Raw genomic sequence first — 21,917 nt, forward strand, 5'->3', positions numbered from 1 at the left:
TGAGTAACTGTCCCGGGGATAGTTGATTTGCATCTTTGTGGATTGTTATTTTAAAATTATATTATGTTGTAAAACTTTTATGGATTTGACCTCCTAAAGCAATCGACTGCTTTGGCTGCTATAGATCTTTGTTGTGCGTCCTGAAATAGATATTCTGCTGCTACAGTTCTGACTTGATAATAATGTGTCTGTGAGCCGGTGTAATAGGGATAAAGAAAGAGCCCTGTCTTTGCTTCTGATAAAGAGAGGGCACTTCAAGAGGTCAGTTATTTCTAGCTGCTTGAATAATAGTCATAAAAAGTTTATATACACATTAAGATTTCCCTTTATCTCATTTCCTTGAACCAGATTGCTTTGTTTGTTTTAATCAAGTCACTGATCATAGGATTAAATTTTAGAGCTTTACCTTTCATGCGACCTTAACATCAAAAAATTTAGTTGAATATTGCTTTCCTGTTTTGCCTTTGTTGATTTCTTCTCTCAAGGATTTCTGATTGTTGGTTAGATATGATTTTCAATAGGATTGTATACTATGAATGCATACCCACCTTTTAAAATAGCTTTGTAACTTTTATATGACTTTTAGAAATTCCTGGTTTTATAGATCTTAAAAAAAATTCAGCTCTTAAAATTACAGAAATTCAGAAACTGTAAGAAAATTTCAGAGATAAAATGCATACCTAAAATTGATTTTGAAATTTTTTATTTTAATATTCCTATTAAACAAATGCCCTTGGGACATATCTGTAGTATAGTGTATGTACAATATAGTAGAGAGAAATTTTACTTGTTTCTACAAACTGATTAAGTTCTTAATAAAATTTAGTGTGTGCTACCTATGACTTTTATGACCTCATCAGAAATTACTATTGTATTTCAAATAAGTTGGATTTTGATACCAAAGTAGATTGAAAATTATATTTAAAAAATATATATATAGTCATGGTGAGGAAACTATATAGTTTGAAATTTCTACCATAAAACTTATTACTCAATTCTAATGATAAACACAACTTTTAAGTATATAACTAAAAGCAGTAGGATTTATTAAAGTTCAGTAATTTGGTAACACTTTTTCTCCCCTACTCTTTAGATTAAGCACAGATATTACAGAGAGAAGCGTTGTAAACTTTTACCCTGTGGACCCAGCAGATGACTTGGAATTACAGGACTCCACACTAAAGTATGTTGACTTTTCTATAACAGTATATTTTCTCTTTTTACATTGAAATATTTTTGCTTTAAATTATATTTATATCTTTTTATTCTGTAATTCCTACAGTGGTAAAATACAGCTGGAGAGGTCTCCAGAATGTGAGGTAAGGCTGCTCTTGGATGAACCAGAGTTCTGGTGCAGTATTCTGCCGCTGAAGAGTGGCTACCATATTCTGTCAAGATGTATCATGGGGTAGAACATTCTTTATAACACTTTGGCCACCTGATGCGAAGAGCTGACTCATTGGAAAAGACCCTGATGCTTGGAAAGATTAAGGACGGGGGAAAGGGGGCAACAGAGGATGAGATGGTTGCCTGGCATCATTGACTCAATGGACATGAGTTTGAGCAAACTCCAGGAGACAGTGAAGGACAGAGAAGCCTGGTGTGCTGCAGTTCATGGGGTCACAAAGAGTCAGACACGACTGAGTGACTGAACAAGAACTTTCATTAGTGAGATCAGTATTCAGATTTGTTCAAGATCTGGTTTTCAATTTTTTTATACTTTTAGCTTCTTTAGTTTTCCTGCTTATCAATTCTATTTCACCTCCCACTGAAGATGAGAGTTGACTGTTTCCATTGAATTCTCTAAGTCTTTATGTCAGACAGTTTTAAGTCAGGCCATGGCAAATAAGACCCACAGGGAAACCTGGCTCTGTCGGACACTGGAGGTAGTACCAGCCAGTGCCAGCAGCCTATGAACTGACCAGCTGAATGTAAACTAGGAAAGACTTTAAAGATAAGGGTAAGTGATTTGAGAAACATCTAGGAGGATTAAGAGACTAGCAAAGATAAACTGATGGGGGAATTTGGGGACAGGTTAAGGCAGGTTAGGTAGCTATGTAGGGTAAAATTCAGGTGGCTGCAGAGAAAGCAATTTTGACATAAAACTAGAGATAAGCTTGGAAGGTCCCAAAGATAAAAGGGGGGAGAGAGAGAGGTCTGAGTCAGTGACATGGGAGTAAAACATTGGTTACAGCCTGTTTCATCCCTTCTTACTGAATGGGTTTAGGATGGCTAATTTCAATACAGCCAACTTATGTTGCTTGAGCTATCTGAACAGGTACCATAGTAAAGCAGTCTCACACTCTTAAGTAGCTAAGTCTCTGTGTTAAATAAGTAGGAAAAGAGCTATAGTTTAAAAACCCATGTTCCTAGAGAATATGGTTTCATAGTTGAGTATTGTGATTTGGGATTACATTGAGTTTTCTTTCCATTTCAAAGGCTTGCTAACTATGGACTCGCGTGGGCTACCTCTCTAACTTCTCCTTGATTTTCTGTAAGTTAGGATCCATCTTATAACTCAGGACACCTGACTTTAGCTGTGACTGTTCCTCTGCTCTGTCCTTAGAGTCACTGCACTCCCTCCTCCCCAAGTGGAGAGTCACTCAATGACCCAGGAGTGGGACATCAGGGAGCCTCTTAGGTGAAGGCTGTCCTGGGTCTAATTCATGAGGCCCTCCTTTTGAGACATGCTCCTTTTGATTCTGTTCAGACTTACTTTTGTATTTGGCTTTTTACTTGGAAATAATTATAAAAGGTTAAAAAATTACAGAGGTCTGCAAAAAGTTACAAAAAAATTATAACCTTTTACCCACATTTTCTGTAATTAACATTTTACCACTTTTGCGGTATCTGTCTCTCTCTTCCTCCCCAGAGTTCTTTTTCTAAAAATTAAAGGATAAGTTTTGTACGTCATAGTCCTTTTCCCTAAACATCTCAATGTACCTTTCCTAAGAATAGGGATTTTATCCTATGTAACTCGACTTCAGTTATCAACTTCATAAATTTACACTGATAAAATAGTTTCGTCTAATATGCTCTCCATAGTCCAAATATTTAGATTGATCTAATGACGTTTTTCACAGCACTTTTTCCGCTTTAGTAGGATCCAGTTTAGAATCAATAGTTGTCAGGTACCTATAGTTTCCTTTATTCTGGATATTTCTATAACCTTTCTTTGATTTTTTATGACCTTAAAATTTTAAAGAATATAGTGCTCTTCTTTTTTAAAGAATGAACTGCCTCTTATTTTGTGGGACAGAAATCCTTCATATTTCCTCATGATCAGATTGAGTCTCTGTGTTCTTGTCTGGGATGCTGCCCAGGTGACGTGGTGTCCTTCTCAGGGTATCACCTTCAGAGGCACATTGTGAATGTCTGAGCTTCACTGGTGATGGTAACTTGATCACCCAGTGGACGAGGAACTTGATTTCTCCACCATTTGAGTATTGTTTTATTTCCCCTTGCAACTAGTAGTCAGAGAAGAGATACTTTGAGACCATGGTAGAATCCTGCTGCAGACCCACTTTTTTAATCTTTTTTTTTGGCTGTGCCGCATAGCACACAGAGATTCTCACTAAGATGTGGGACCTAGTTCCCTGACCAGGGGTTGAACCCACGCCCCCTGCATTGGAAGCACAGAGTCTTAACCACTGGGCCACCAGGGAAGACCCTGCAGAACCAGTAAAATAGATGCCCTCCTCTGTGCATGATTTTAGGAGTATCAGGAAGACACCAAGCCTCTAGGGGAAAAAAATCTCCATTCCATCTCTGATTTACAGTGTTAATTTGTTTTTTTTTTTTCCTTTTTGGTGGAACAAGGAGTCATGTTTGGTGTAAGGAATTCTTATTCCTTATCTTCCTTCTTTGGGCAATTCTCTGTCCATGACAGATATGTCTTCATGATTTTAAAAAGGGAGGGAGAATTTCTGGCTCCGGTGGAAAAAGAAAAGTCACAAGAAGGAGGAATGGAGAAGAAAGTGGTGGATGAGCAAGGCCAGTACCCATGATATGTGGAACTTAAGTGGGCCCCTCCTTTATGGTCTGGTTATTTCTGTATTATTTCTTCCACCCAATTCAGGAAGAAATCAGTTTCATAAGCAGAGTCTTCAATCAGTTAGCCAGTCTGTGTTGAGTCCTTGTGCTGGATGTGGCCTTGTTTTTAGCACCCAAGACTGGAATAGGAAGGAGATGAAGTTGCCCTCACTTTTAAGGCATTTTAAAAATTGTGGAGGAAAGAAGCCATAGATATTGAGAAAGCAGAAATGACTGTGAGATGGCCCATAATCCTGGGTGTTTTAGGTACTCTGGGATAGTAGGGGAAGGGATAAGAGTTTAAGGAGAGAGAGATTAATCTAGATTTCAAGGGCGATTTGGATTTGGATGGGTCCCAGGAGGCCGTGCTGGGCAAGACAGCGTGGCCATGACGGAATCAGCATGAAGCGTAGAAACACCACGAGAGAGGCTGGTGCCCAGTTACATTGGTGAGACCAAGATTGTGAAATGCCTTGTAATTAGCACACCGCATTCTCTTCCTTTTAACACACTTTAGTTGACTGTCCCCATTAAGTGTGGGTAGCACTGGCATCCATCCAGGAAGAACTACAAAGTATACTCTTATACATAAATAAATGTCCAGTGGGGAAGGATGGTGGAGGAGCACAGGGAAAATTGGAGAACAGAGTTTCTGATAGAGAATCAAAACTGCAACTTACTTGTTAGCAGTTAAGACATTTAATTAGGTAGGGAAATCAATGACATTTTATTCTAAAAATATGTTATTCCCTTGAATTTGTCACAGTTGGGAATGTTTTTTAATAGCAGTCCTCAACAATAGGAATAGACATCTTAAATTTTTACTAGTTTGGTGATACGTATGAACATGTTTATATTAGTTATCACCAAATTTTTTATAGGGCGGATCAATGGGATTTTGTTGTTGTCATTGGCCATGTCGCAAGGCTTATGGTATCTTAGTTCCCTGCTGCTGCTGCTAAGTCGCTTCAGTCGTGTCCGACTCTGTGCGACCCCATAGACGGCAGTCCACCAGGCTCCCCCTTTCCCTGGGATTCTCCAGGCAAGAACACTGGAGTGGGTTGCCATTTCTTTCTCCATTCGTTCCCTGACCAGGAATCAAACCTGGGCCTTCGACTGTGAAAGTGTGGAGTCCTAACCACTGGACGCCAGGGAATTCCCTGGGGTTCTTGATTACCTTATAAAAAAGGCAGATCTGGGTAAAATAAACTATTGAGTTTTCTCATTGGTTGTCAAAACAAACTGATGTTGAATTGATAGCATAGGACTTTCCTAGGTTCAGGCGTGTTCGTTCATTAAAAAGCTCCCAGTGAGATTTTGTGTATTTGGGAACTACTGCCTTGGGCCATTTCTGAAAACCCTTATGCTCTCAGCACGTGGGAGCCTGCAGGTTACTGGGGAACCTGGCAAGCTGATGTTCACAGGTACTTTGGGCTGAGCTCTTTACTCTGGGAAATCCCTTTTCTTAGTTTGTATATTTTAGATGTATTTTTCTGTGAATATAGCTGCATGTTTTTAGAAAGTGTACAGTAAGAATGGCCTACTTAACTACAAATTAATTCTATGTATTAGGCATTGTATCCCTGTGTGCCAGGGATATGATAGAAGTCAGACTCAGTTCTTGCCTTAAAAAGTTTATAGTCTGATGGAACATACCATGCATTTTTTTTCTTCCTTTAGGCGCAAAATGACCTAACATTACAGAGTAATGGGAGCGAGTATTCTCCCAATGAGGTAAGTTTCCTGATGATTAATGAAAGCTGAGGTGTTTTGTGAAACCTGAATTGGAATATCTTTTACAAAAATCTGTAATCTGAGACTGTTGTGATTCATGAGTTAATTGTATTGCAGAATCTCGGAGGGAATCTCTCATTAGCTCTCATAGCCTGATCCAGCCCTATCCATAATTAAAGACTCATTTTATAAGATACATTTTGAAAATTAAATATAGCAGCGTTTTTATAGAAAGCAGAGTGAAAATAGCTCAAATAGGCAACATTTAGAATGTCTTGTTAACCATAACTGATCCATGGGGTTTCCACATAGCTGAGACATCTGCTCAGTGTCATCTGTTTTCTCATCTCACTGTGTTATGAGATTCTTTATCAGATGTGCCCTCTGTGAGGTGATGTATGTGTGTGCTTGTGTGTGTGTGGTACACGTGCATGCGTGCACTTGAATGCACACATCTATTCTGGAGCAGAAAAGGATTACCAGTATCACACGATTATGAACTCTTTTATAATGAACATATAAAAATTGAATAAATCTGCCCCCAAATAACATTCTGTTGATTCTACCACAAGAATTTGCAATGTGAAGATGCATCCGTTATCATGTTTTTTAGTCAGGACTTCCTCACAGCAGCCAGTGCAAGGAGGTCGAGGTTTTGTTGCAACCCTTGATCCTGGAGAAGCATGCATAGTTCTGCTCCAGTTCTTTAAAAAGTGTCCTTTCCTTCTAACACCACAGATGAGAGAGAACTCCCCCGCCAGCTCTCCGACCAACACCAGCACAGCTCTGTTTGGTCTGAAACCTCGATCAGGTAAATGGAAACCTCAGTGTTCTTGCCCACGTGAAACAACTCCGGAGTTTCTCTTTAGCCTTTTGCGTGCATTTGTTATAGTGGGAGCAGCCTTGTTAATGCTGGTGAGTTTGAATCCTGGCATCAGAACCTTGCTACAGCTTGGCGAGGCCAGATTTTCAGGCTCTGTTGTCAGTGTGTCTCCTCTTAAGGCTGTGTTATCAGTAACAGAGCAAAGAGAGAAAAATGTTGGGGCATGTAAGTGGCAAAGAAATGCTTTTTGGATAAAATAGCCACCCCTTTGCCTCGGTGGCTGCTGGTACCTTGCTGCATGAAGGATGGTGACTCTTTGTGAGACACCCCTCATTTGCTCTCTGGACCTTGGAGAGGTCTGTGTGATTACTCCTGTGACAGGGCAGTCATTCCAAGACTCACGTGAGTGGTCAGAGAGATTTTAAAGGTCTTTTCTGGTTATAGTACCTACTTTATTTTAACTTATTATTAGTAGTTGCTTCTTTGTTTTAATATTTTTCATTCTTAGGTCTTTTGCAAATATTCTGTACCAATGCTTTTCAGTTAAGTGCTAAGAAGGCACTCAGATTCTTTAAGCAAAAGGTAGTAAAGAACTTAGATATTCTTGGGTTTATTAGTAAAGCATTTTGGCAGCAGTTGCAGATACACATATGTATAATTTTTTACCCATAGGAAAAAAAAATATAATTCTTTTATAAAGGAATGTTTTTTCATTTTTGGAGGAAGTTGGTTGATGGGTAACGTGTGGCCAGGTGTAAAGGTTTCCTGGCATTTTGAATGGACTATAAGACAAAGCTATTTGAGAACATGCTTGGGTGTGTGGTGGGGCTTAGGAAGTGTTTTATGGAGAGCCGAACTGTACTTGAGATTGGACTCAAATGACTAGCCTCACCATTTACAGACCTGAGTGTATACAGCCAGATATGGGCTGGGCTTCAATTTGCAAGGTCTCGGGTTGTGCTGGGAGGAATGGGGGCACCCATGCCTTGAGTGGTGATCTACCAGGAATGTTCTCTACACACCGAGGGCCTCATATTTGGCTAGGCTTTCTCCTGTCCCTTATAGGCAGTTTTAGACAATTTTAAAAGTTCTTATAACTGAGCAAATCAAAAGTTGAACGTATCTCCACAGAATAATATTCTTTTAAATGTGCATCTTTGTAGTTTAGTCGTAAAATTGTCTCCATGACTTTTCCAGTTCTTTTTATGGGGTCCAAATTCAGCTTATCAACTTTGTGCCCACACTGTTGAACCATTTCTGATTCTTTGCAGTGGTGAAAACTAAGTGAAGTATTCATTTTGAATAGCAGGAAACAAAGATAATTTCCCCTCCTAGCTTCCAGCTTTTCTATAATGCTGACTAACCAGTGTGGAAATTGTGCTAGCTGTTGAAAGCTTTGTGGAGTTTGTTGTAAATAATACTGATTTTTCTTCAGAAACATCAGATGGCATGTTGGAACTTTATGAAACTAGCATCATCTATTGGGAATGTTTAAAATTTTATTTATTAAGTTTAAAATATTACAGTATGTATTTTTGACATTTTCTGGAAAATATATAGTAATCTTAATTGAAGGTCATATCATTCTTTTTGATTAAGTAGCTTTGGATCTTTAAAAAGTGATTTTTATGTTAAAATTAAGTATATGAATTCATGTGATTTCTGTGTTATAAATAAAAACAGACTTCTCAAATCAGAAATTTGGAATAGAAACTTAGATTCTTTAAGTTGGCTGGTAGTTTTTTCCAAAAGAAATTTTTTTCTATGTTTTCCTCCAAGGAAAGACAAATGTATATATACCCAAATAGTCATTCCTAGAAACATGTCCATGTATTTTACCGGCCTTGCCTTAAGATTGAATAAAAATTGTGTAGGTATTTTCTAAATATCAGAAACTACTATATGAATAGTGCCCCCAAAAGAGATGTTATTTCATAAATGACCAACTTAGAAGTTCTTTGAACTGATGGATATCTATTGGTTAATTGTTGTTAAGGAGACTCAACTAGTGTCCAAAATTGGTTTTATACTGATCAATATCTAAGACAATGGTTCAAGGGTTGAGCAGAGTTGACTAGATTCAGCTATCATTATAGATGTCTTTAAAGAGAAATTTTACACTGCCTTGGGAAAAAAAATTCACCAACTGTAAATGCTGATTCTATAATAGCTTTATTTATAAATAATAGACATATTTACACATATTAAACTTTGCATAGCCAGCTTTTATGGTGAGTCATATTTGCTAAAATTATTTAGAAGGTCTTCGGGAAAGGTATCTGGTAGGGCTTTTGCTTTTTATCTGCATAGTCTATGGGGGCCCCTTCTTTCCGCTGACATGATTCATTAGTGCTCTAAGTCTGGGCTTGAGAACTGTTAACGATGAATGATATTAACTGCATGCAAAGTCTATGATTGATAAGTACTAACACTCAGTTTTTTATCGTTCTTTTTATTCCATGCGCCATCTTTCATTCTCCTGCTGTATTGTACATTTGAAATTAAATCCCATAATTTGAAATTCGCTTCATTTCCATACAACCCTTATGCCATTTGTGAAATGCTGCCGCCCCTTTGGTTTTTCCTGGTCCTTGCGCGACTGTACGCGGACTGGCTCTCTCGCTCTCCTGCAGACCCAGCCCTCACTCTTCCTCCTATCTCCTTCAACAAACTTACACAGGCACAAACATGGGACAGCTCTAGCTACTGTGTTCCCTCTGCAGGAGACAGTGACAATGGTAGGTGGCTTTGTACCTGTTCTTCAATGTGCTCATTAATAAGCCAGTGAATGAATGTACTGAACATTCATTTCTGTGCAGCTGAAGATAGAATGCGTTCTCCTGCATGCCTGACTTAAGAGATAACAGTAAACCTGGAAAGTCCAGAAAAATGCATGTGCATTGTTCTCTGGCAGTTTGTTAAACTATGTTTAATTATCTTGAACATTCTGAATTTTGGAAGGACTGTACAATAATTTCTTCTCTATTCTTTCTGCTTGGGGTTTTTTTTTTTTTTGGTGTGTTTGCTTGCTTATAAAAATTTGGGTTTTTGTACATTTGGATAATCTCTTCTGAACTAATGCTTTTGGAGTTTATAATAATAAATAATAAAAAATAATAATCTTTTATTATCTAGGCTTCCGATAATGAGATTTTTTAAAGTAATTAAGATACACTGTGACTGATCTGAAAGGAGTGCACTGAGAATGGTTAGAAGTAAGGAATTTCTAAAAACGAAGAGAAATCACTTGCTTTTTTTTTTTCTTTGAAAATTATTTGCACATTTTGACTTTTGATAACTTCAGCCCTTTCATCTATATAATATTCAAGAGGGCTTCCCTGGTGGCTCAGTCGTAAAGAATCCCCCTGCCAACGCAGGAGATGTGGGGTCGCTCGCTGGGCCCGGAAGAGCCCCTGGAAAAGGAAAAGGCAGTGGAATCCAGTATCCTTGTCTGGGAAATCCCACGGACAGAGGAGCCTGGCATGTTGCCGTCCATGGGGTTGCAAAAGAGCTGGACACGACTTAGAGACTAAACAACAACAAATATTCACGAGTGGTAAATTGGCTTGAGAATCAAATGTGCAAATAAAAAATTGAGGACACCCAGCTAGGATTAATGTGGATATTGTTTGATCTTGTGCCACTGTATATCTAAAGTAGCCTAAAAGATGAAAATAAAATACATATAGTTATTTAGATACACTTACTACAGATATCTCAATCTCCATATTGATCTGTTAGTTCAGATCTTAGGCATTTTACTCCAAGATACAAAGCAATAAAAGTAATATTGAAAGAAATAGAGAATATGATTCATAGGGAAGAGAGGTGATGTGTGGGGTAAAACCACTGCAAACACAAGAAGATATATTTTCTAAGTTATTTTTTTAATCTCAATATCAATATGTTACATGTAATGAATAGAAACCATATATGTAAAACATTTGTTGTGATTTCTGGTCGAAATTCAACCAAAAAATGCTTTTTTCAGACTTCATTACATAGAAGGATAATGTATATTTTGGCAGGTTAGTATTCTTGCCTGGAAAATTCCATGGACAGAGGAGCCTGGTGAGCTACAGTCCAGAGTGTTGCAAAGTGTTGGACATGACTGAGCACACATGCACTCACTATATCTTTCCTGATATTATCACTATATCTTTCCTTTTTCTAGACCTCTGTAGCAGAAGGCGTTTTATCTGATAGTACTGGAGAAGGCAATGGCACCCCACTCCAGTACTTTGCCTGGAAAATCCCGTGGACGGAGGAGCCTGGTGGGCTGCAGTCCATGGGGTCGCCAAGAGTCGGACATGACTAAGCGACTTCCCTTTCACTTTTCACTTTCATGCCTTGGAGAAGGAAATGGCAACCCACTCCAGTGTTCTTGCCTGGAGAATCCCAGGGATGGGGGAGCCTGGCTGCTGCCGTCTGTGTGGTCACACAGAGGCAGACACGACTGAAGTGACTTAGCAGCAGCAGCAGTTACAAAAGGAATTTTATTATTTCATAGATTTCTAAACTTTCAAACCAAAAGCAAGTGTGATTAAACAACAATAACAAGGAAACCAAAGTTCCTTCTTGTATCACCCCACTTTAAATCCTGGGAATTGAGGAAGGCTAAGTGGAAACTTTCTTGATAAACTATTCCTTTACTTAAAAATAAAGGGGAGAGAATCATTTTCATTTCTCAGAAAGCATGGCTATTTATGGATCTGATGATGTTTAAAGGGAATAAAGCCTAGAATGAAAGATTTATGTGTGATTTGGTGTTTCCTTAGGAATTATATCTGAAAAAGACTTTTTAAAGCTAGGTAAGATTTAGATGTAGCAGTAAAATTTCTATCTTTATAAATGAACCAACTAAAACAAGAAAGGTGGGGTGACCTGCCTAGCTCACGCTGCTAGATAGAAGGGGAGCTGGGGCCATGCCCAAGGGTCCAGTCTCCTCTCCACCATCTCTACCTTCGCATCTACAGCTGTTTATTGAGGATTCTTTGTGCAAGATACTTTGTGCCAGATAAAGTCTTAAGATTTCCATAGAAAATAATCACTGTGAAAATCTTCCTGAAAATAAAATAACCATCCAATACTTATATGATATTTTTCCTATGAGTGAAAATTCTAGGGATTCACATGTAGGTATTATAGTGTACTACACACACACACACACACACACACACACACAAAATAACAAAGGGATTGTTTTCAGTATTAATCTACCCGGGTCAGACATTGGGTAGTTGTTATTTTCCCCTTTTTGCAATTTGCCTACAGTATGCCCTAGGGAAGGGATAATTTTCTGTTAATTATCTGATAATTTTCTGGCAGCAGAAGTCTTTTCAAATATTTGTGTAGGTTCCCAAATCTGACCTTTCAAATACAATCTTCATTCTCTTTGAGCTAAATGTTGCCTTCTGATTTGAATACATTTTCCAATACATTTAAAGTTTTTTTCAAACTAAACTTTTTATCTTGTATTGGCATATAGCCGATTAACAACATTACGGTAGTTTCAGGTAAACAGCAAAGGGGCTCAGCCATACATACACACGTGTGCACCCTCCCCTAAACCCTGCTCCCAGCCAGGTGCCACCTAACATTGACTAGAGTTCCCCGTGCTATACCGTAGGTCCTTCGTTGGTTATCCATTTTGAATATAACAGTGTGTACATGACCTTCCCAAACTCCGTAACTATCCCTTCCCCTCCCGCAGCAACCATCAGTTCATTTTCTAAGTCTGTGAGTCTCTATCCGGTTTCTTCCATGGGGTCGCAAAGAGTTGGACACGACTGAGCGACTTCACTCACTCATTCAATTACTTTACAGTATTGTGGTGGTTTTTGCCATACATTCACATTCTCTTTCTGTTTTGTAAGTGTTTTTTAATTAATGAAGAAACACTGTATGCATCCCCAAGTATGTGAGCTAAAGTTGGAAGAGGGAAATAGCCTACTTTTATGTTGCTCTTCCTGGTTACTCTGAAACAGTAGATCCCATTCAGTGCCCCTCATGGCATCTCAAAGCTGATTACCCCATCAGTTTTGTTTCCTCATAGTTGCTCCATTGTCCAGTATCTGTGGTTATCTCAACCTGTGAAAATAAATGGCATCATATTCCCACTCTACCCAGCATGATGCAACTTGCCTTTCATTTATGATTTTTATTAATTACTTTTGGTAAAGTTGGCTTGTTTATTTCTTGTTCACTGTCATGCTTTATATTAAAATTCCCACTTTTTAAAAATGACTATTGAAGTAAAATTATTTAAAGAAACACATTTGAAATAATAAATATTGCTTTCTAATATTTTGTTTCAAATATATGTCATTTCAAATTCCCATATCTTCCCTAAACTCATTCTTCAAAGAAATAAAAATGACAACTGGCTAGGAAGTCCTCGGGAGTTTGAATTTCTACAGTCCTCAAAGTCCTGCCTCCTAAAATGGCTGGAGAAGGATGTGGACCTGTGTCTCTATGTCTGCCCCCTGGGGCTGGAGAGGGCAGCTTCACTTCAAGTTGTTCTTAACTTGAAAGCTTCACTTCCGCTCCTTCTCTTGTGCTCTTTTACTACTCTGCTGCTTTCTTTCCTTTCCCCCTTCATTTTGAAATGAAAATTGTTCCTGCCTTCCTTTGAAGTATTTTCTCTCTTTCATTTTCAACAAATTGGTGGGTGCTAATTTATACTTAAAATTGATCTTTAAACTGTCACTGGAAAGTGAATGAATGGACGGACATACCTATCTTGGGCCAGTTTTCAGACATTTTCTGGAATGTTTTTACCATAATCTTGCACTTCTAGGTATTTTTTTCCCCATTATAAAAATGAGGAAACTGAAGCTGGGAGGGGTTGTGGTTCTCAACCCTGGCTTTATATGAGAATCACCTGGGCATTTTTCAAACAATGGCTGCCTGTGCCCTACACTCAGAGACGCTAATTTATTTGGTGTACCATGGAGTCTTCGCACTGATTATTTTGCTGACTTGATGTTCTGTTAAGCAGGTAAACACCCCTGGGTTAAATAAACTGCCCAAGACAATAGAGAAGAAATTTGAGCCTTCTGAGGGCAGAGAATTTATCTAATTCATTTTTAGGCACCAGAGGGAATAAATGAATGTATTAATCAGATTTCTGATTCACATTAACTGGATCTACAACTCATGATACTTTTTCAAAGCCACCCTATTGTTGCCCTTGAATTGGTATGTCTTTAACATCACACCCTGTCCAGATTTTTTAGTTTCCAAGGGGAAGTGGAGAGCTGAATTCCAAACCTCATGTGTCCACAGAGAAGAAATCTGGAGTTAAATTTAGATAATAAAGGTTAATAATATCCACTAATAATTTCTATGCAAAATGCTTTTCTTGTAAGAGCATTTCAGGGAATTTTTAGAGGAGTGGGCTTTCTTTGCTTAACTGAAAGGTACTTTTATAACATTTTAAAAAATAGTTTCTTGTGCACATCCTTAAATATCTGTTGAAAGTTGCTCAGTCGTGTCCAACTCTTTGCGACCCCATGGACTATGGCCTGCCAGGCTCCTCTGTCCATGGAATTCTCCAGGCAAGAATACTGGAGTGGGTAGCCGATCCCTTCTTCAGGGGCATCTTCCCAACCCAGAGATTGAACCCAGGTCTCCCACATTGCAGGGGGATTCTTTACTGTCTGAGCCACCACGGAAGCCCAAGTAAACTGGAGTGGGTAGCCTATCCCTTCTCCAGGGACTCTTCCTGACCCAGGGATTGAACCGGGGTCTCCTGCATTGCAGGTGGATTCTTTACCAGCTGAGTTACCAGGGAAGTTCCAGTATCTGTTGAGTGCCTACTGTGTGTTAGGCATGATGCACTTTACTGTGGACACAGTTCTGAAAAAGACAGACTAAATCTCTGCCTTTGTGGAACTTTTTATTTTGCAGTCTAAGGCATTCAAACCTGGAAACTAAGCTTTAGGAGATTTCTCAGGTGACTGCTTATATCAGGGTAGGGTAATCTGTGTCAAGGTACTCTCCAGATAGACTGATCTTTGTTTTCTTGCTTGTTTTTTAAGGTGTTTTGATGTGGACCATTTTTAAAAGTCTTTTCTGAATTTGTTACAATACTGCTTCTGTTGTTTATGTTTCTTTCTTACTTTTTTTTTTTTTTTTACTATGAGGCATGTGGGATCCTAGCTCCTCCACCAGAGATCGAACCCACACCCCTTGCATAGGAAGGGGAAGTCTCAATCTCTGGACCACCAGGGAAGTCCCAGATAGTCTGATCTTTGAATGAGGGAGTTTTTGAAACACTTTTTTGTTGTTGTTGTTTATTCATCAAACAAGCTGCTTTCTTGGACAGGGGTAGAAGTTTAAATTGGAAACAGACATAAACTCTGTATTAGAGAGTCCTATGGAGAAAATCAGATCTGTACTGTGAGACAGAAGGTGATGAGTACCATGAGAGGCGCAGATAAGGAACGTTGCGCATTCATAGCTGACAGACCATTCCCAGGTCGGGGATGAAGACGATGAAGAGAGTGGAGGAGGAGGTAGAGATAAGGGGAAAGTAGTAGAATTTGACCTGTACCTGCAGAATGAATTTGATATTCTTCCTAAGCATATTCATCATTCCCTGCAGAATTTTTGCTTAGAAATTTGTCTCTGTATTTCTGAGTATGAGCAAAACTGCAAGTATGAGCAAACCATCCTTTTCATTCTTTGAATGTTATTTGATACATAGTAACTAACCAGCGAAGCAGGACTCATTTTTTCCCTGCATCTTATTTCTCCTATTTCCTTGGCTTTTCCTGCCCCTTAGGCATATATACGTGTGTGTACACACGTCCTTCCCGGGTGGTTCAGTGGTCAAGAATCTGCCTGCAGGAGCCCCAGGAGACATGGTTCTATCCCTGGTCAGGAGGATCCACTGGAGGAGGAAATGGCAGGTCACTCCAGGATTCTTGCCTGGAGAATCCCAAGGACAGAGGAGCCTGGTGGGCTACAGTCCATGGGGTCGAAAAGAGTCGAATACAGCTGAGCACACACACACATAAACACACACTCACTCCCTCATATACACACTCCCTCTGCTCTCTTGTCCCAGCTTTTTTTCCTTCTTATTTACATTAATCAGTGTGGCATTTGCTTTGAAAAATATTTACTATAACAAGGCGGCTCTTGTAGCCTCAAGTTAACTTTTATTCCCCTGAATTAAGTAGGGGAGTTCTTAAATGTAGTGACAGAAAATTAAGGAAAACTAGAATAATTCCTCCATAGATCAATTTCCTGAAGCTCTGACCAAACTGGTCACTGTATTTATTATTTAAATATGGCTTGAAAAGAAAAAAATTGTAGATAGTATAATCAGAGCTCCTATAATGATCCTATGAAAACTAATTCTGTCATAACAAACATGTGCTCTGTAGATTTATCAGTCTAAATAATTCATTGTAAATTCTCATATATTCTACAATAATTAATCTATTTAGAAAACTCGTAGTAGTCAAATTTCCAATAATTTTATATACATTGGAAGTGTTCATTTAAAAAATAACAGTTCACATATGTTTTAACATTTTTTAACTGCTTATATTCATAAAGCAAATACCCAAGCATGCATTTTGTATTTTTTGAGATGTATGGGCATTTAAGATGAAAAGCAAGACCATGTATTTAAAACCCAGACACCATTGTGTTATCTTGTTATCTCACATAGGGCTCTAACAGGGCATAGATACTTGAAGAGTGTCCTCTTAACCAAAAGCTCACAGTTAATTTAACTGCCTGATAGCTTCGTATTCAGAATGAAGTCTGCCAGTAAAAACATATTGGAAATATTAAACATGTAGTATTAGATAAGATTGCCCCCAGAAAAAAAGCCGAAGGAAAATAAAACCTCCAAAGAAAACACTGGATTTGTTTAAACAGAGCTGGGGCTCCCCCTTGCGGACCAGTATGTGTATTACTCAATTAAGTCCACATTCCTTGACTTTTTTGGTAAATTTGGTTGATTTCTTTTCTTTGAGGGTGTGGATTTTTTCTGGACTTTCCATTTTAATGTATCTCTCTTCTGATCACTAAGTTTAAGTAGGTAGATTTTTTGACTGGGCTCCATATGGTGCAAAGGCAGCTTTATCTCATCTCTCCCTGCTGATTGGTCTACCCTACTTCCTCGGCCTGCCTTGCCTTTATTTTTGAAACAGTTGGTCTCACTTCCTGTGGGGTTTGGTTTTTGTGGGTCTTGGTGACAAGACTTTGGCTCTTTCCACCTGTGACTTCCTTAGGGGGCTTGAGACAGAAGCCCAGGCCCCAGGCTGACTTCTCTCTGAAGTTCCAGAAGGTGTTTCATGTACAGTAGTCATCCCGTTGCTCCATTAACTTCTGTAAGTCAAGGATTTCTTAAGATGTGTCAACTTTCTGGTCCTCTGTAGAGCGCCAGAATGCTGATTCAAATATCCTAGAACTGATTTAGAAAGAAAATACCTAAATGTGAAAAGTATAGTGTAAGACATTCATTAAGGTGTTTTGATTCAAAGATACAAATTAGGATTAAAATGACATAGTTGTATGAATGTAGGATAATTGATTATAGGGTGGGCCCCAGTTTTTAATTCAAAGTATATTTGTAAACCATATTTAACAATAAATAAATTGAATTAGCTTTTAAAGTGGCTCAGAGAATGTTTGTCAGAATAGAATAAACATTGCATAATCTTCTTATTCTATATTATTGAAGATATGGTGATTGAAGCAACTAGAATCGCAGTATGTCGGTGCAGCCTTCTATGTGGTACTGATTTTTAAAACTGGAGTTCTCTGCCCCAGATTTTCTGAAGCCCTGCCCCCCCCACCCCCCATCCTCCCATCCCCACCTCTCCCAATCTGAAAATCTATGGGACACAGAGAACCAACGACAGCTCTTAACCACTCTTTGCTCCCTCTGTGTGCATGGAAAGTTGATAGTCTTAATAAGAATCTAAAGGCAGAAAAAGATTCAAGTTTAAATCTGCCCTGTGCTTTGTATCCTGATACAAATTGCTAGAATCACTGCCCATAGGCAGAATATTTCGTGCTTTCCTGATAGTCTTTAAGAGATGTTATCCTTCAAAGTTTGAGAACATTCATTTTGTCTGCAGCCAGAGCCTTAACTCCTTCCTGAGTTGCCACTGTGAGTTGCTATTCCTGGAAGGTTGTAATTTTAAGGACCTGCAGGCAAAGATGATCTCTTAAGACTGCCTCCCATCTTGACAGCTTTTCTGAAAGCAATCTACGGTCATCTTTGAAGAGCTGACTTAGGGATGCACTTTCAGTGACATGATAGAAGCCAGAATTTCCCCTCCACGCTCAGATAGATAACGCTTGGGAGTAGGTAGTGCATATCATCACTTAGTTCTTAATCCAGGCTGATGGAAAAACCGCAGCCAACAAAATCATTAACCTGTGCTTGTTTATACCATGTAAAGCAATTCTGTCTTGTTACTTGAAACAGAGTATTCAAGTTTAATGAAAGGATTGTGAAACCTGGAGTGTAGATGAAAGCTTGGAATAGAAGCAGTGGAAAAATTAGAGGAGGAGTCTGGAATAATACCAAGGATGACCAAGCCCTTTCCTGGATTCAGCTGATCATTCGTCCACACAATGCAGAATAATTGAAAACATAATTTTCTCTAGAATATTTGAATCAAGCTTTTCATGTAAAGTCAGAATTTCCTGTTTTTGTGAGTGGTGAATGAATTATTTGGGATAAATAAACTATTTGATTCAAACATGAGCAGCCCGATATGGCAGTCTGTACTAGACACTCCATAAAGGCTTTCCCCCTTTCTCTTCTAGTGTTTCTAAGACCACAGAGAAATTTGGAATCTATAGACCCACAGTTTACGATTCGGAGGAAAATGGAACAGATGAGAGAAGAAAAAGAACTGGTGGAACAACTCCGAGAGGTACCGGGAAACGTTGTATTACTGAATAATAATTTCCAGCGTTGAAGCAGCATTCCGTATTTTTAAAAAGTAGATTTTGAAATACTTCAAACAGACCTGGTTTCAAATCTAGCCAACTCGCCTACTGACTGTCTGCTACTGGGCAAGTCACTTAACATCTCTGAGTTTGAGTTTTTTCATATATTAAAACAGTAGTTCCCATCTACCTTTGTGGGATTTTGTGAGGAATCTATGAGGTAATATAAGTAGAAGTACTTAATACCTATGTATAAAAGTTAAAACTTGTAAAAATGCATTGTTATTAATTTATTTAATAAGATTACGTGACTTATTAAAGTCACTTATTAAAGTGACTTATTAAAGGATGTTTATAGTTATCCCTACTAGGCAGAATTTTCCAATGTCATATAATAGGCAAACCATTTGAGTTCCTACCAAGAGTGAAGCCTTGTGCTGGGCGCTAGGGGAGCTTTTAAGCTTGGTGATGGCAGGAGCCATGGCTGTCTTATTCCATATTGTAATTCTATCCCCAGCACAGCTCCTGGTGGCAACTGTGTATATATTTGTCTACCCTCATGGTCTTTGTGTCTAATTAGGAGGATCTCACGTAAGTATGTGGAAGGTCAAATGGCAGGCCAAGGATCAGTTACCAAAGAACTCACTGATATTAGTTATTAAAGGCAGCATATCATGCTTTACTACATAAGTTCTTTTATATTCAAAGAGAAGTACCATAGCCATTAATTAGAAGAATATAGGAAGCTTCTTGAAGAGGTGGATTTTATACTATATCTTCTTCTTTCACTGCTGCTGCTGCTGCTGCTAAGTCGCTTCAGTCGTGTCTGACTCTGTGCGACCCCATGGACTGCAGCCTACCAGGCTTCTCCGTCCATGAGATTCTCCAGGCAAGAACACTGGAGTGGGTTGCCATTTCCTTCTCCACTAGCAAATGGTTATTGACTGCTGCTCTGTGCCAGGCCGTATAGTCTAGGTGATGGAGAGACAAAAGAACAAAAAGGTCTCTGCTTTCATGAGGCCTGTAGTCTATTGAGAAGAGAGAATAAGTAAGAAGGAAACAAATAAATATACAACTTCAAATAACAGTGAGTTTTACAAATGAGCAATGAATTCTATAAGTAAAATTAAAGCTGAATTTAAGGAAGGTCAGAATCTTTTTTTGTTGTAGATGATACTTCATATATATGGTTATATAAGTCGCTCAGTCGTGTCTGACTCTTTGCGACCCCGTAGACTGTAGCCCGCCGGGCTCCTCTGTCCATGGGATTCTCCAGGCAAGAATACTGGAGTGGGTTGCCATTTCCTTCTCCAGGGGATCTTCCCAACCCAGGGATCGAACCTGGGTCTCCTGCATTGCAGGCAGATGCCTTATCCTCTGAGCCACCAGGGAAGCCCCCAAAGTATATATATAGCAGGTAGTCCGGAGGAAAGAGATAAAAACCCGGAAACTCCTCACCACCACTTTAAGCCGCTGTGGTTGACTCAGCAGTCACATCGGACAAGTCAGACCTCGGTCGTTTGCCTCGAGTATTTGGGTGTGCTGTAAACTTGGGAGGCGAACTTTCAGAGATACGTAAAAATAAGATGAGAAGTTGAGACAAGCCTCTCAAAGCGTGATATGATTTTATCTTAAAGCCTGGGTCATATTGATAGCTTATGTTTTAATTTAATTAGAGACTGAAAGCAAGGTTAGAAATAAAAAATCAGGTGTCTAGACACAGGACAGTTTTGAAAGAGAATTAGGCACTGATTTTATCAGGCACTGTTACAGGCACTGATTTTCAAGTGCTTTACTTATTGCAGATCTCCAAATTAAGTCATCCTTTCTTACAGTGTTACCCAATTATGAGGAGCTTTTGCTGTAAAGGAGAAATTTGTATTTGAAGTTTAAAAAATGGATTTTCCTGCTTTTGAGGAGATGGAGTAGATGTACTTTTCCCCATTCCTCTCACCAAGTACAACTAAAACCCTTGGCAATTATATATAAAATAAGCATAAGAGCACTCTGCAAGGTGGAGAGAATAATTCAGACCAGCTGGGCTCCTTGGGACTAGGAATGACTCGGTGCTGAGTCCAGTGGGTTTTCTTTTTTGCTTCATCTTTCTCAGACTTGGAGCTGAAGTAGCTGGAAACTGGAAATGATCATGGGAACAGGTTTTTTTTTTTTTTTTTAAGTCCCAACAAAAGCCTGCTTACTTTACTCAGAGGACCAGAAAAAGGACAGCCTAGGGAGACAGAAAACTTTTACAATTTTTACATTTACAACATCTACAACAATAAATGCCCTACTCCAGCTACAGGAAACCTGTGGCCCCAACCCTACCCATGCCTGCAAAGATGGAATAGGCAGCTGACTTTCACCTCTGCAGGGATGATATCAGAGAAGGCCAAGTTGGGAGCCAGGAATTTCATCCCTACTAACTAAAAACAATCCCATCCCCTCCCACGGTGACCGTGGAACCTATACACGGGGAGCCTGGATTTCTTTCCCAGTCCCAGTGAACTGACACCAAGTGGCAATCTGCGTTTACACAGCAGCAGCAAGGTGGTGCCTTCCCACTCCCTGCCAGAGCAGTGTCCAAAATAGCTAGCCAAAAGAGAAGTTTAAATAGGGTCCAAAGTCTCATAACGTAATACCAGAAATGTCCAGTTTTCAACCAGAAAAAAAAAAAAAAAAATCATTCATTGTACCAAGAACCAAAATGAATGTGAAAAGGTAATCAGTAGATGACAGCACTGTTACGGCAGAGATGTTAGAATTATCTGACAAAGATTTTACGGCACTCACCGTGAAGTTTCTTCCACAAGTAGTTATGAACATGGCTGAAACAAAGGGAAAAAATTGAATGCCTCAGCAAAGGAATAGATAATCTTAGCAAAGAAACAGAAGACATAAAGAAGGACCAATGGAAATTTAGAACTGGGAAATACATTATCTGCAGTGAGAAGCCCAGGGGATGGGCTCAACAGCATCACAAAGCATCAGTGAACTGTAGGAGAGAACAACAGGGATTACCTAGTCTGGGCAGCAGAGAGAGAAAAAACAGACTGAAAATAAGTGAGCAGAGCCTCAGGGACCTTTGGGAGTTACTGTAACAGATGATCTACATTCTTGTCCTGGGAGTCCTGGAAGGGGAGGAGAAGAGAGCAGGGACAAAGAGGTTCTTGAGGGGTTGGAAGTGGGTGTGACTGCAAAAGGGCAGCACGAGGGATCCCTGTAGTGAGGGATGTGTTCTATCCATGTCAGTGTCCCGGCTGTGTAGGTGCTTTTGCAGGTTGCTCCCTTAGAAGGAAACAGGGTAAAGTGTACCTGAGATCTCTCTGTATTACTTCTTATAACTGCATATGAATTCATAATGACCTCAAAATAAAACATTGCATTTTTTTAAGAAGGGAGA

General features: G+C 39.1%; 1 protein-coding gene across 5 annotated transcripts in view; it reads left to right on the plus strand.

Moving 5' to 3' along the window:
• LRCH1 (leucine rich repeats and calponin homology domain containing 1) overlaps positions 1–21,917 on the plus strand; it is a 215,359-nt gene that overhangs the window by 167,439 nt on the left and 26,003 nt on the right. For 3 of the 5 annotated variants that reach the window (XM_027557224.1, XM_027557227.1, XM_027557226.1), the window contains exons 12-17: positions 1,094–1,183; positions 1,283–1,319; positions 5,713–5,766; positions 6,505–6,577; positions 9,223–9,327; positions 18,392–18,501. In XM_027557224.1, coding sequence (XP_027413025.1) covers positions 1,094–1,183; positions 1,283–1,319; positions 5,713–5,766; positions 6,505–6,577; positions 9,223–9,327; positions 18,392–18,501 — 469 coding nt within the window. The remainder of the gene's footprint in view (positions 1–1,093; positions 1,184–1,282; positions 1,320–5,712; positions 5,767–6,504; positions 6,578–9,222; positions 9,328–18,391; positions 18,502–21,917) is intronic. The other 2 variants (XM_027557225.1, XM_027557228.1) reach the window with 1 other exon arrangement.

Source organism: Bos indicus x Bos taurus, chromosome 12 (genome assembly GCF_003369695.1).
Source record: "Bos indicus x Bos taurus breed Angus x Brahman F1 hybrid chromosome 12, Bos_hybrid_MaternalHap_v2.0, whole genome shotgun sequence".
Taxonomy (NCBI): Eukaryota; Metazoa; Chordata; class Mammalia; order Artiodactyla; family Bovidae; genus Bos; species Bos indicus x Bos taurus.